The sequence below is a fragment of the Trichechus manatus genome, unplaced genomic scaffold (assembly GCF_000243295.1).
Source record: "Trichechus manatus latirostris isolate Lorelei unplaced genomic scaffold, TriManLat1.0 scaffold00258, whole genome shotgun sequence".
NCBI lineage: Eukaryota > Metazoa > Chordata > Mammalia > Sirenia > Trichechidae > Trichechus > Trichechus manatus.
Genome location: NW_004444194.1, coordinates 250,464 through 264,089, shown reverse-complemented (window position 1 = coordinate 264,089; position 13,626 = coordinate 250,464). Strand labels below are relative to the sequence as shown.

Genomic DNA, 13,626 nt, shown 5'->3' with positions numbered 1-13,626 from the left:
CATATCATCTGCAAATAGAGATACTTTGACTTCTTCCCTACCAATTTGGATGTCTATTATTTCTTTTTATAGCCTAATTGCTCTGGCTAGGACCTCAAGCACAATGCTGAATAAGAGTGGTGATAACGGGCATCCTTGTCTGGTTCCCATTCTCAAGGGGAATGCTTTCAAAGTCTCTCCATTTAGGGTGATGTTGGCTATTGGCTTTATATAAATGCCCTTAATTATATTGAGGAATTTCCCTTCTATTCCTATTTTGTTGAGAGTTTTTATCATGAATGGGTGTTGGACTTTGTCAAACCTTTTCTGCATCGATTGATAAGATCATGTGGTTCTTGTCTTTTGTTTTATTTATGTGATGGATTATATTGTTTTTCTAATGTTGAACCATCCCAAGCCAGACATTTCTTTACTAGTTAAGCTAAACTATTGTTTGGTTTTTAAGAAGACTTTAGGGGATATTTTTGGTTTAAGGTTTAAAGCTCATCCATAGAGTTTTCAAGGCTGTGACCTTTCAGATGCAGATTGCCAAGGCCTTTTTTCTGAGGCACTTTTGGGTAGGTTCAAACTGCCAACCTTTTGTTTAGTAGTTGAGGGCTTAACTGTTTGCACGACCAGGGACACTGCTTCTCTCATAGCACCCCCTTAATAAATCCTATGTACCTGGATCCCTCTGCTTTAAGGGAGCCTGACCTAAGACATTACAACATCTGGAAGGTTGGGAGGATCGGGATGTAATGGAAAGGCTCCTTAAAGAGATGGTGGAGACTGACCAGATGCAGGAAACTGATTCAGGAGGGGGGTGGGGACTGTCCTGGAGAACAGGGAGATGGAGCTGAGCTAAGACATGCAAGCCAGGGCGAAGGGGATGATGTGACACCTTCAGCAAATTCTGCAAGGTTGAAGTGATTCAGGTGAAAGAAAGAGCCTTTCTTTTATATATATATCCATATATATATGGAAACCCTGGTGGTGTAGTGGTTAACAGCTATAGCTGCTAACCAAAATGTCAGCAGTTTGAGTCCACCAGGCACTCCTTGGAAACTGTACGGGACAGTTCTACTCTGGGGTAGCTATGAGTCGGAATTGACTCAACAGCAATGGGTTTGGTTTGGTTTTTGGTTTATATATATATATTTATCAATAGATTTTATTTTTTGAGCAGTTTTAGGTTTATAGAAAAATTGAGCAGATAGCATAGAGAGTTCCCACTAACCCAATTATCCCTATTGTTAACATCTTGCATTAGTGTGGGGAGCCCTGGTGGTGTAGTGGTTAAGTGTTCAGCTGCTAATTGAAAGGTTGATGGTTGGAACCCACCAGCTACGCCATGGGAGAAAGATGTGGTAGTCTGCTTCCGTTAAGATTACAGCCTTGGAAATCCTATGGGGCAGTTCTACTCTGTCCTATACGGTCACTATCAGTCGGAATCTACAGGACAGCGGCAAGTTTTTTTTTAACAGTGCATTAGTGTAGTACGGTTGTTACAACTGATGAACCAGTATTGATATGCTATTATTAACTAAAGTCATAGTTCATGTTAGGGTTCATATTCTTGTTTTTAATATTCTTGGGTTTTGAAAATGCATAATGTCATGGTGCCACCATTACAGTATCATACAGAACAGGTTCACCACCCTAAAAATGCCCTGTGCTTCACATATTCATTCCTCCTTCCTCCTCTCCCTCTTTTCCTCCATCTAGTTTCTGGGGCCCACAGGAACCCAACAACAACTATGAAGAGGACTGTGCCAGCATGAACAAAGATGGTACCTGGAATGACCTTGCTTGTGATATAACTACATATTGGATTTGTGAGCGGAAATGCTCCTGCTGAAGCTTGGGACTGAGGCTGGGGGCTGTACGCAGCGCCCTTCAGCTCTTGGAGCTGAGTACCTCCTGCCCTTGCACAGAGGTCCTGCCTCTTCATGAACAGACACGAATGTGGCCAAATTGGATCAGCAACCTAGATGTAGTAAGTCTCTGGGATGCAAGTCAGGCCAGTTCTAGGGCAAGGACATGGGCTTGCCCAAATGGATGGTGAGGTGGAGGGACACCCAGGACTTGGCGGTGGTCTCCAGTCTGGGGTCTGGTGGGCACACACCAAATTCCTCATCATGGCTCTTGGGAACTGGGTTTGACATTGAACCCAGGATTGAAATGCCCTGGTTCCTCTGAAACATGATGAGCTGGACTCGCTTCCTTATTTCTGACCTGGTGTGGACCAGCTTCTGAGAAGTGGGTGAGGCAAAATATTCTTGACAGGCAACTTGCTTGATGAGATTTGCCCAAATTAGGTGGTGGAATCTGACTTCTGCTGAGATCTCGCCCATAGAACTTCTAGAAAGGCAGACCAGCTGAAAGGCAAATCCTTGGTCAGGTTCATAGGACAAGTGTGGAGGTATCTACCCATATGTGCCCTCAAGCTGTCTGTGGGTTATAAAGATCCTTGATGATATAATCCATTTTACTTCTGTGTGGACCTTCTTGGGCTATTAGCTCTTGTAATGTTTGTGTTTCTCAAAATGCCACTTTGTTGTATGAGACAGTTCTGGTAGTGTCAGGATGTTTAGTATTCTTGGCCCTTGCCCACTAAATGCCAGAAGTACTCCACCTCCATCATCATGACAACCAAATAACGCACCCTAGAGGGCTGGTACTTCCCTGAGCAGAGCACAACTCAACACAGCAACTCCTTTAGGCAATCACTGAGCTCTATCCAGGGATGGGTGCACATTCTCCAAACCAAGCAATTTTACCAACAAGCGTCCTTGACTAATTATACAGGTCTTCCTGTTTTGATGGAAAACAGGTGATTAAGGTGAGGATGCTCTGAGGACAGAGGGCTGTGGGGGAGGTTGGGACTCACTTCACTTCTGCTTCTTCTCCCTTTGTCTCCTCCCATCTCCACACCCCTGCCCCAGCTCATGACTACCCAAAACCAGCCCCTCATACTGTCCACGCCTGCAGAGTGGGTGGAGGTCCTGCTATGAACGCTGCACCCAGGGGACCCTTGGTTCAAGTGACTTCTTCTCTGGGGCCAGGTGAAATTACCACATCTCAGAAGAGGAAACTTCAGTTTCCCTCAATATGTGTGGTGAGAAATGAGGAAGCAGGGGGCTGCGGTCACATCTTTGAGTCACACTGAGGGGCCCTGAGGTGGAGCCGGCTCCAATCCATCTCACTTTCATATCTCTCAGGGAGGTAAACATGAAAGAAGTCCCCTTTTAACTACTTAGGGTCCAAGGGAGCAAAGGTTGGAGGTTATTGCTAAAAAAATTAATAGCCATGGTTTATTAAGCATGTATTGCTAGATACATGAAGTGGTTCTTATTTAATATGTGCTACAACTCCGTGAGGTTGGAATAATTACCCACCCCATTTTACAGCTGGGAAGACTGAGGCCCAGAGGGGTCTCATGGCTTGTCCATTGTCATTCAGTGGATAAATGGCAGAGCTGGGATTTGGTCTGAGTCTATACCTCTAATGGTTGGTCTTTCCGCAGCACCTACTGCCTTCCAAGGGATTATTTGTAAACTTCAATTATCCCTGAGGACCCCGGACCTTGTAACTCTGGTCTCAGTTACCTATTATGGGAAGGGAGCAATGTGGTGTGTGGTGGAAAATAAAATATTTACCATCTGTCCCTTTACATAAAAAGTTTGCTGGCTACTTTAGCATATTTATGCTAGGCTAAGAGAGGCGACAGGAGCTGAGTTGCTAATTGTGTGGTTCTCCTGGGGCTATTACGATAATCCAGGTGAGTAATGGTGGTGGCTTGGGCCAGCGACTATGAAGGTAGGAAGAATTCTGGATTTATTTTTAAGGCCAGCCAATAGGATTTGCTGATGGATTGGATGTGGAGTATGAGGGAAAGAGAAAAGAATGACTCTAAGGTTTTCAGCCTAAGCAACAGGAAAAGACGGAATCATCAACAGAGACAACGAAGAAAAATGTTTATGAACACAATACATTTAAATTTTGGTGGTTCATAAACTCTTGCCGAAGTTCTTAGAACTTCCCTTGCCAAGTGAGAAATAGGTCAAGAGCGGAATCCTCTGTGTAGCAGATATGTCCTTAATCCTCACCTTCTCTGTGCGTGCCAGCCTGAGTCCACTCGGTCTGCCACATGGCAGGTGGGAACTTGTGGGAAATTATCAGCCTGGGAATGATCTGCACGCGGACACTCCCGAGCTCATTACGAGATCTCCGGGATCCGGACCGCATGTCCTGCACGCAGACATGCCGTTCCCTCCTGCAAACAGGAGGGAACACTGAGTCTCTGAGAACTTGCTGATCTGTGAGCCTTAAAGATAAGTTGGGATACTTGCTATAGTCTTGATGTGCTTTGAGGAAGAAAACAACTTATAATTAGCTGGCATAATGCCCAGGCGGAGACCTTAAAAATAAACCACTGCAAGTCCTCGGGGCTGCAGTCTTGTTTGTCTTCTTGTGTGTTTGTCTCTTTTGTTCATTCCATCGTTCTGGAACGCAACAGGAACTGCCAGGGAAAAATGCTTCCTAGAACAGCCTCAGATGGGATAACCTGGAGGTGTGTGTGTGTGTGTGTGTTCCATGGTATCTCCCCCTACAGGCCCCCAGTGGGATTAAGCTCCAGTTGCCTACAGTGGTAGCCTGTGCAGTTAACACAACCTTAACACCTTTTTATTGGCTCTTTCTTTCTTTGACACACTTCTCCAATTGCTTACTGGTGTTCTAGGGATCCCCTCTAAAATAAACTGCGTGAACTTGAATCTTTGTCTCAGTGTTTGCTTTTGGGGGAATGCAAACTAAGACACTATAGGGCAAGAGGAGACTAGCTTGGTGCAAAGTTGCTCCTGTTTGCCTGGGACTGAGGGGTTCCTGGGACCCTGGACCCTCAGTGCTCAAACTGGAAAAGTGTTGGGCGAATCAAGACGAGTTGGCCACTCTAATAGGAGAATGTGGTATCAGGAAAAGGAGACCAACAGAGTCAAAGATGACCCAAGTTAGATAAGCCTGAGAAGCAGCCAGTGGACTTAACATCGAGGAAGCCTTTGGCACAGTGAGTCATTCTTTCAAGTGTTGGAAGCAGAAGTCAGACTGCAGTGAGTTGAGCAGTGAATGGGTGGGAGGAAGTGGAGACAGCAGAGTGTAAACAACATCTTCTAGAATTTGGCTGAGAAGAGGAGGAGGGATATAGAGTGGTTATTGAAGCAGGAGAGGAGGTTGAGGGAGAATTTTTCGGGTAGAAGGGGCCTGAACATGCATCTCCTCCTACTCTTTCAAAAACTTCTATTATTCCTATACTAGATCTCCTAGATCTCCCAGTTTGACTTTTCTTCTTCATGATTTTCATCCTTTTTGCATTTTGCTCTGTGCTTGCAGATATTTATTCCACATGATCTTCTAAGCCATTCATTTAGCTCCTGGCAGTGATCACCCAATTCTTTAATTCATTCACCAGAATTTCCCAGGCAGAAAGCATGCCTCTTTAGTTCTAGAGAGCTTTTTTGGTGCTGTACTTGAATCTCCTTAAGTTCTTATTTTTACTATTCTTGTTTAAAGTTGGGGCCCTTGTGGTGCAGTGGTTGAGCATTTGGCTGCTAATCAAAAGGTCAGCAGTTCGAATCCACCTGCTGCTCCTTGGAAACCCTATAAGTGTAGTTCTACTCTGTCCTATAGGGTCGCTATGAGTTGGAATTGATTCGACGGCAATGGGTTTTTGTTTAAAGTTGTTGTCTGTTTACTTCAGCAGCTCTGTTTTGTTGGATGTCAATTCAGTTGGATCCTTTTCAGTTGCTGGGCCCTCTCACATGTTGTCATTTTCTTGGGGCTTTTGATATAGGGTTGAGGCAGTGGCAGTTTCCCAAGTGATGTACGGGGATGGGTTCTCCAGCCCAGTGGGTCCGTGTGTGTGCCAGGCAGGTGTGTAGAAGTGCCTCCCTGCTTCCTACATCTCCTTACTTCCTGCCAGATACGAAAGCAGGGTTCCTTTTGGGGTTCTTGGGGACCAGAGAGACCACACACACATACACACACACTGGGACTGATGCTGATCTTACCCAAGAGGTTCACAGACTCCTGTGGCCCAGACTCTTCCTAGGATGGATCGTATTTTGTCTTTATCCCACAGCACTCTTCAGCATATCTCAGGGCTCTCACCTGATGTATGGGGGAGAAATTCCAAGCCCAGCTGTCTCTTCAGGGGCTCCCCCAGAGACAGAAACCTCACTCCCATCCAACTGCCATGGGTACCAGAAGACTTTTGGTTCAAAAGGGACACATACATTGGGACTGGGAGTGGAGGGGAATCAAGGCAAGTTCAGGTGGCCATTTTCCTAGAACCTCTCATTTCTCTCTCTTTAGCACAGGAGTTGGAAAACTACAGCCTGGAGACCAAATTCTGCCTGCAGCCTGTTTTTGTACGGCTGTGAGCTGGGAATGGATATAGTCCCATATATATTTACATTTGTTGTTGTTAGGTGCCGTCGAGTTGGTTCTGACTCATTGAGACCCTATGTACAACAGAACAAAACACTGCCTGGTCTTGCACTATCCTCACGATCATTGTTATGCTTGAGCCCGTTGTTGCAGCCACTGTGTCCATCCATCTCGTTGAGGATCTTCCTCTTTTTCACTGACCCTCTACTTTACCAAGCATGATGTCCTTCTCCAGGGACTGATCACTCCTGATAACATGTCCAACGTATGTGAAATGTAGTCTCCCTATCCTTGCTTCTAATGAGCATTCTGGTTGTACTTCTTCCAAGACAGATTTGTTCATTCTTTTGGCAGTCCATGGTATATTCAACATTCTTCACCAACACCATAATTTGAAGGCATCAATTCTTTTTCAGTCTTCCTTATTTATTGTCCAGCTTTTGCATATGAGCTGACTGAAAACACCATGGCTTTGGTCAGGCGCACCTTAGTCTTCAAGGTGACATCTTTGCTTTTTAACACTTTAAAGAGGTCTTTTGCAGCAGATTTGCCCAATGCAATGCGTCTTTTGATTTCCTGACTGCTGCTTCCATGGGTGTTGATTGTGAATCCAAATAAAATGAAATCCTTGACAACTAAAATCTTTTCTCCATTTATCATGATGTTGCTTATTGCTTATTTACATCTATATATGCAAAGTATATTATATATTCCCTGATTTTATATCTATAGTCTATCATCTAATCTACTTATCCTGTGTAGTGTGTGTGTATGTCAGAGAGTGTATATGGCCTGAAAACAATATTTACTATATGGCCTTTTACAGAAAAAGTTTTCTGACTACTTTTAACATATTTGAATGCTACTGGGGAAGAACCGGAGAGAGGGCATGGGTGAGGTGGAAGAGAAAGGAGGTAATCAGTGGAAAAAGTTCTCTGAAGAGGCAGTAGGGGATGGATCCAAAGCACAGATGAAAGGGTTAGCCTTGCCCTTGTGGTAGAATGAAGGAGGAGGCAATGGGTACTGATGGGAGAAGGAAGCAAGGATGGGCATGAATGCAGATAAATTTGTAAGGGAAGTCAGGAAGTTGAAACTCAAGAAGACCATGTCTTCTACCTTATGTAAAGGGAAATGTGATGAGGATTGAGGAAGGAGGTGAAAACCTGGAATTCTCTACATGGGGAAGTTGACTAGGGACAGGAAGAGAGATCCCCAGGTAGCATGGAAGGTCTTGTTTAGATCAGAGAGCATGAATTTGTGATGGCTCCAAGCTGAGTGATCCTGGGATCTCAGTGACTTGATGGAGAAATGGAGAATAAACATAGTTCATAAGAAAGGATGCTTTGGGCTGCAAGCAGCAGATCCCCTGACTCAGAATGGCTTAATAATAGGGATTTGTTTGTCTTACATAGCAAAAAGTCCAAGGGTTGGTTCAGCAACTCAACAATGTCATAAAATCACAGATTATTCCCATTTTGGCATTCTTCCATCCTTAGTACTTCCTTTATTTCTTCCTTCCAAGTATTATATTGTCATATGACGGCATCCAAAAGTAGGAAGTCATGGGCAGGCTCTTCTTGAGTTTGTCTTTGTTTTTATTAACAAAAAAAAATATTTTCCAGTAGGCTTTTCTTATATCTCATTGGCTAGAAGTAGTCCAAATGTCCATCCTTAACCCATCTCTAGCAAATTAAACCAGGATTTTTCAACCTCAGCATTACTGATATTTGGGGATGAATAATTGCTTGTTGGTGGGCTATCCTATGCATTGTAGGATGTTTAGCAGCATCCCTGGCCTCTATCCACTAGATGGCAGTAGAACTACCATCCCCAGTCATGACAGCCAAAAATTCCCAATGCCAAATGTCCCTGTGTATGTGGGGAGATCACCCCCAGCTGAGAACTGATGGCTTAGACCATCTCAATTGACACCCTGGGCCCAGGCACATTACTGTTCCAAATCTGAGAATAATCAAGGTTGCTGCTGAGTTGACAATCCACAGAGCCTGCCATAGTTGGACTAGTCTTGGATTGAATGATAAGTGATTCTGGGTAGGTAGAAAATGGATACGTAAGTAGGAAATGGAATCAAAAAAGGAAGCAAAGATGCTGAAAATATAGGAGAGAATTATTTGATGTGGTGGATCATGAGATTTAGACTGAATAAGCAAGGCGGTGAAGCCAAGAGGACGCTTATGATTTGGGAGAAGCTGATAGTTTGAGGGGCTGGATGAGTTAAAAGGGCAAGTTTAGGAGATGTGAGTAAGGGCTTGATGAAAGACCTTGGAAGGGGCCTCCTCAGTTACAAAAAGGCAAGGAAGTATTTGCAGTGGGCATGATTTGGGTATCCATGTCCAGCATTGCCTGAACATATCATAGCAAAGAGAAATCCAATTCAACACACATATATTGGGAGCCTACTATGCAGAACAAACACTTCAAGAAGTAAAGATTAAATATTTCCTCCAATGATGATATGTATAATGAGTCTGCTTGCCCTGAATTTATTCTTCATGATGCCAACCAGATCCATGGGGTTGAATGTTTTAGTCTTAATATTTTCTCTTCATTTGTCCTGCAAGCCCCCCACCCCCCAAAAAAGAGATGTTTAGATTAAAGGTGGATATAAGGATAAAAACAAAAAACAAAACAAAACAAAAAAACACACAAAAACTGAATGAAAGATCAGGAATGTGTTAAATTCAGAGAGCTTCATTCAGCAAGCACCTCAGCAAGGATGGCAGGATCTCCCAGCATTTAGAATCCTAGGGCAGGTGTGGTCTTTTTAGCTTTTATTGGGAGGACTTTTCAACAACCCAGGACAAAGAATGCTTCCCTTTGAAAAATTTTCAGATATAGTGTCTCACACAGAATTTCAGCTCTCGGAATGTTGTCGTTTTTCTATGAGGAAAGGCTAGACTCTAAACTCCCTGAAGGCAATAACTGTGTTGGTCTTGTTCGTTTCTGTATGGCCATGGCCTAGCAGAATGCCTGACACATTGTAGAAATCAGCAAGTATTCTTTTTGCTTCCCACAATTACAGCCTTGTTTAGATGTGGAACCAGTATCTCCTTTAGCAGCCCATGGGCATAGCTTCTAGTAGTCCTGGTAAGACACACAACCAGTTACAAGAGTCATTGTATGCAGGAAGCCCAAAGTTATGACTTCCCTCCAGGAGTTTTTGACTCATTGTCTGGCAATTTACCAGTTAAGCATATTTTTTACTATAAACAATGCTGTCTGGTCACACAGCTGACCTTCCTTCTTTATCAAGTTTCCAGGGGGAACACAGCCAGAAAGTTAAACGAAGGTCAAATTTGTCTACAGATAAAGAGAAAAGATTCTACTAACTCTTTACTCACATCCTGTGCTGGGGGAGGGGGAGTGGGAAGCTTAAGAGATTCTTTTAATTAAACCTAATGTATTTCTTAAAGGGAGACTCAGTTTTTATTTTAGATTTTACCTTTTCAAAGATACACTCATCTTTGAGTTTCCCCAATGTTAAGTAATCATAAAAATAAACTTCCTTATTTCATTGTGGGGAACCAGTAACTGGAGTATGGGCAGCTTTGGAAATTGTTTTGGATTATCTGGGAAACACTTCATAGGCCACAGTCAGTTGTCAGCACCTATCATAATTTTACCTCAATTGAGAATGATTAAGCCTGATATTCATAAAAAATTTTCTGATTACTTGACAGGCCTTAAGACTTTTTTCCTGGTCCCTTTTCCTCTTGGCCCTTATGGAAGGAGTTATAATTAATTCCCCACCCCTCTGGCACAATGGTCAAGCACTTGGCTGCTAACCAGAAGGTTGGCGGTTTCAATCCACCAGAAGCTCTGTGGGAGAAAAGACCTGGTGATCTGCTCCCATAAAGACTACGGCCTAGAAAACCCTATCGGGCAGTTCTACTCTGTCCTGTAGGGTTGCTACGAGTCGGAATCGACTCGATGGCACACAACAATAACAACCTTCCGATAAAACACAGACGTTTCTTTAGTGATCTCAATATAGTTTTTCACTGCTGAGGAAAATCACAAATTATCTTAAGAAGTATAGAAGGTGATTTAACAGAATTTTCTCAATATAAACAAGGTATTCTGAGGCTCTTTGGTAAGCGGATGTGGTGAGTGTGCCCTTGGAAGGCATGAAACCAAACAAGATCGGAAGAGATTTTATGGATCCAGAGCTTTGGAGCCCTTCTTGCTCATCCACACATACCTTCTTAGAAGTATTTTCTATCTTCTTTCCAAAAGGGCAAATAAGAAAGAACTATGAAGGGAAGCCTCACATCATGCTGGAAGCTCATTCTTTGATGCACTGAGCCTGAGTTAGCTCAGTGGAAGAACAAATACCAGCAACGGAGCTCCAGAGGTGTCCCCTTTCTAACAGGGCATTTCTTCCCCAGTAAAGTCCCATCATTCCCTGCATGCTTTCCCTATAATTAGGTAGACCATCTGGGGTGGGCCCTTTCCATGGTATCCACTGACTCCACTGGGCTCCCATCCACCTTTCTACAGGATGGTGGAGGTTTGGGGGATGATGACTGCTCTGCTACTTCTATGCCTATAAGTCTCCCTTCATAGAGTTCTACATTAAATGGACACCACGTGGTGTTGGTGATGTTTTACCCCTGTCTGTTTGCATGGTGCAAACATATACAAAGGTCAGCTCAAGTATTGTTAGTGAGCAGGGAAGAGTAACTGAGGAACAATATAGTGAGAATGAGAGATGCAAACCAAGTGTTCAGGACAAGAGTATAACTCTTCCCTCTACTCTCCATGAAAGGAGCTCTGGACTAAGACAAAAAGAGGAAGGCAGGGGCATCAAGGGGGTGAGACACTAGAATAAGCCACAGGTTCTCTTACTTGGCTGGGTTTTGAGTCAGGGCCAAACTTGCTGGAAAGTGTGTAAGTCTCAGGCTCGGATTTTGATTTCACGATCTCTCTAAACCACGTTTGGTATTGCTTCCAGACCTGGAACATCAAAGGAAATACCAAGGCGGTTTTTATTAACATTGGTGAAAAGGAGAAAAGCCAGTGAGTCAGAAAGAGAAGACACTTATTATTAAAAGACTTCTCTCCTATTACAGAAAGGTCCCTGGGTGGTACAAATGGTATGGGCTTGGCTGCTAACTGAAAGGTTGGCGATTGGAACCCACCCAGTGGTACTGCAGAACAAAGGGCTGCCTACCTGCTTCCATAAAGATTATAATCAAGAAAACCCTCTGAAGCTCAATTCTACCCTATAATAATTCACCATGAGTTGGAATTGACTCCACAGCAAGAGTTTTTTTTTTTTGGTTTCATATTACAGAATACATCTTTGTTAGAGGAAATGTACAAAATATGCATATGCAAAAGGAAATAGAAGTCACACATAATTCCTCAATCTAGAGAGAACTACTGATAATGTGTTGGTAGTCTCCTTCCACCTGTCTTTGTTGGGAGTCCCCCAGAACCCTGACATACAGGTTTAAGTGTAAGACATTTATCTGGGAGCTGATCCCAGGAAAAAACAGTAGGGCAGTGGGGAAATGAGAGACGTAAGAGAAGATGGCCAGTAAAGGGTGTATTTTTATCAAAGAAGTTTCCACTGTGGGCAACCCGGGCTCAGTCCCATTGGGGACCCCAGGGAGAAAGCATAGGACCTGCACCTCAGAGCCATCCCATTCATGGGGCGAGGGAGCTGGGGTATTGATCCACCAACTCCTGTCAGACAGTGGTTGATGGCTGCTCTCAGAGGACATTACTCTCTGGCACCACCAGCTTGTCTTGTGCATGGGCCAAGCACGTCCTGTGGGCAGTAAGATGCCCACAAGCAGAGAGTCATGGGTGTTTACATTAGAAAACCTCAGGCATGTAGAGGGGAATGCCGAGGAGATATGGGAGGCCCACCGACAACATCTTCTATAACAACGTTTCCCAGTCTTGGCACTACTAATCCTTTGAACTGGATAATTCTTTTTATAGCAAGGAAGGAAGGGAGGGAGGGTGAGCTGCAGAGCAGGGGGCAGGGGAGAAAGGGTAAAGGAGTAAAGGAATAAGAGGAATCTGGGGCTGGGGGGTAGCTTTTAGGGGAAATTTTGAACAAAGCAGGGCCAGGGCAGCTATAAGGGAGAAGAAAATGTGTGGGAAAGGAAGGAATATGCCTGAACTATGCGTCCCCTTCATGGTGTTTGAGACGTGCACGTAAAGAACTTGAGTGCTTCTGTATTTCTTCTGGTTGCTGGACGATGTTTATTTGGCCATTGTACCTCCTGATCTGCACTTGTGGATCCCAGCCTCATTGGGGTTTCAGGCTTTGATAACATTATTTTTAGTGGTTGCACAGTATCCCGTTCTATAGATGTAGTATAATTTAACTATATCTAGGCAGAAGTATGCTAACAAAGTTCAGTTGCATACAGTGGAGTTGCATTTTTCCTAGGGTTAAATTCTAGAGCCAGCATGCTGTCCAAGTTATCTGTGCACCCCCTTAGGAAGGCACCATGTTGGAGGCTGATCCCAATAAGTCCAAAGCAGTCGGTATTTTTTGAGTGTTGGAATACACTGTTGTTTTCTTCTGTCCGTGGCAGGCAAATGAATAGGACTTCACTTAGCAGCCATATTGAATAAAAAGCCTCTTTTTAAAAACTAGAAGCTCACATTGTGAGATGCGTCAGGAACTGGAGCAAACTGAGGGAAGAGTGGATGTAAGTCTTTTGCATTGTGCTCACTCAGGTGCACACAACCATTGAGAAGAGCTGCCTGCACGTTTCTTTGGCTATACATGCAAGCTACACTTGTCTACATGAGAAGTATGAACAGATGGAAAGAGGGATAGATAAATGGATAGATATGTAATAATGCAAACATAGCAAAATGTTAATTATAGAATTTAGGTGTTCATTGCACAATTCTATTAGCTTATTATGTGATTTCATTGTAGAACTATTAAAACATATTAGTATGGAGACTATGCCAACACATGGAAATGTGTTTAAGAATTCATGTTAAGTGGTATGGTAAACTGCATTATTAATCTCAATCTTTCACTTCTCTGTAGTAGTATTATACCCTTATCCTAGCCTCACAGTGGGTGGAGTATTTTTCTCCTACTGACTTTGGGCTTGGTCATGTGACTTGCTTTGGACAATGGGGTATTAGCAGAGGTGATGTAAGCAGAAGATTGAAATGACCTCGCCCAGTAGGGCTTGACCT

At 43.6% G+C, this 13,626-nt stretch overlaps 2 protein-coding genes across 5 annotated transcripts in view; one reads left to right on the top strand and one right to left on the bottom strand.

The window, feature by feature from the left end:
• Positions 1-2,470, top strand: part of CLEC17A (C-type lectin domain containing 17A) — a 16,583-nt gene extending 14,113 nt beyond the window's left edge. For both annotated transcript variants that reach the window (XM_023724758.1, XM_023724757.1), the window contains one exon: positions 1,705-2,470. In XM_023724758.1, coding sequence (XP_023580526.1) covers positions 1,705-1,837 — 133 coding nt within the window. In that variant the 3' untranslated portion in view covers positions 1,838-2,470. The remainder of the gene's footprint in view (positions 1-1,704) is intronic.
• A 6,009-nt stretch (positions 2,471-8,479) lies between these two features.
• Positions 8,480-13,626, bottom strand: part of ADGRE3 (adhesion G protein-coupled receptor E3) — a 54,305-nt gene continuing 49,158 nt past the window's right edge. For 2 of the 3 annotated variants that reach the window (XM_023724744.1, XM_023724743.1), the window contains 2 exons: positions 11,293-11,400; positions 8,480-8,998 (listed from right to left, as the gene is read on the bottom strand). In XM_023724744.1, coding sequence (XP_023580512.1) covers positions 8,990-8,998; positions 11,293-11,400 — 117 coding nt within the window. In that variant the 3' untranslated portion in view covers positions 8,480-8,989. The other variant, XM_023724742.1, reaches the window with a different exon arrangement.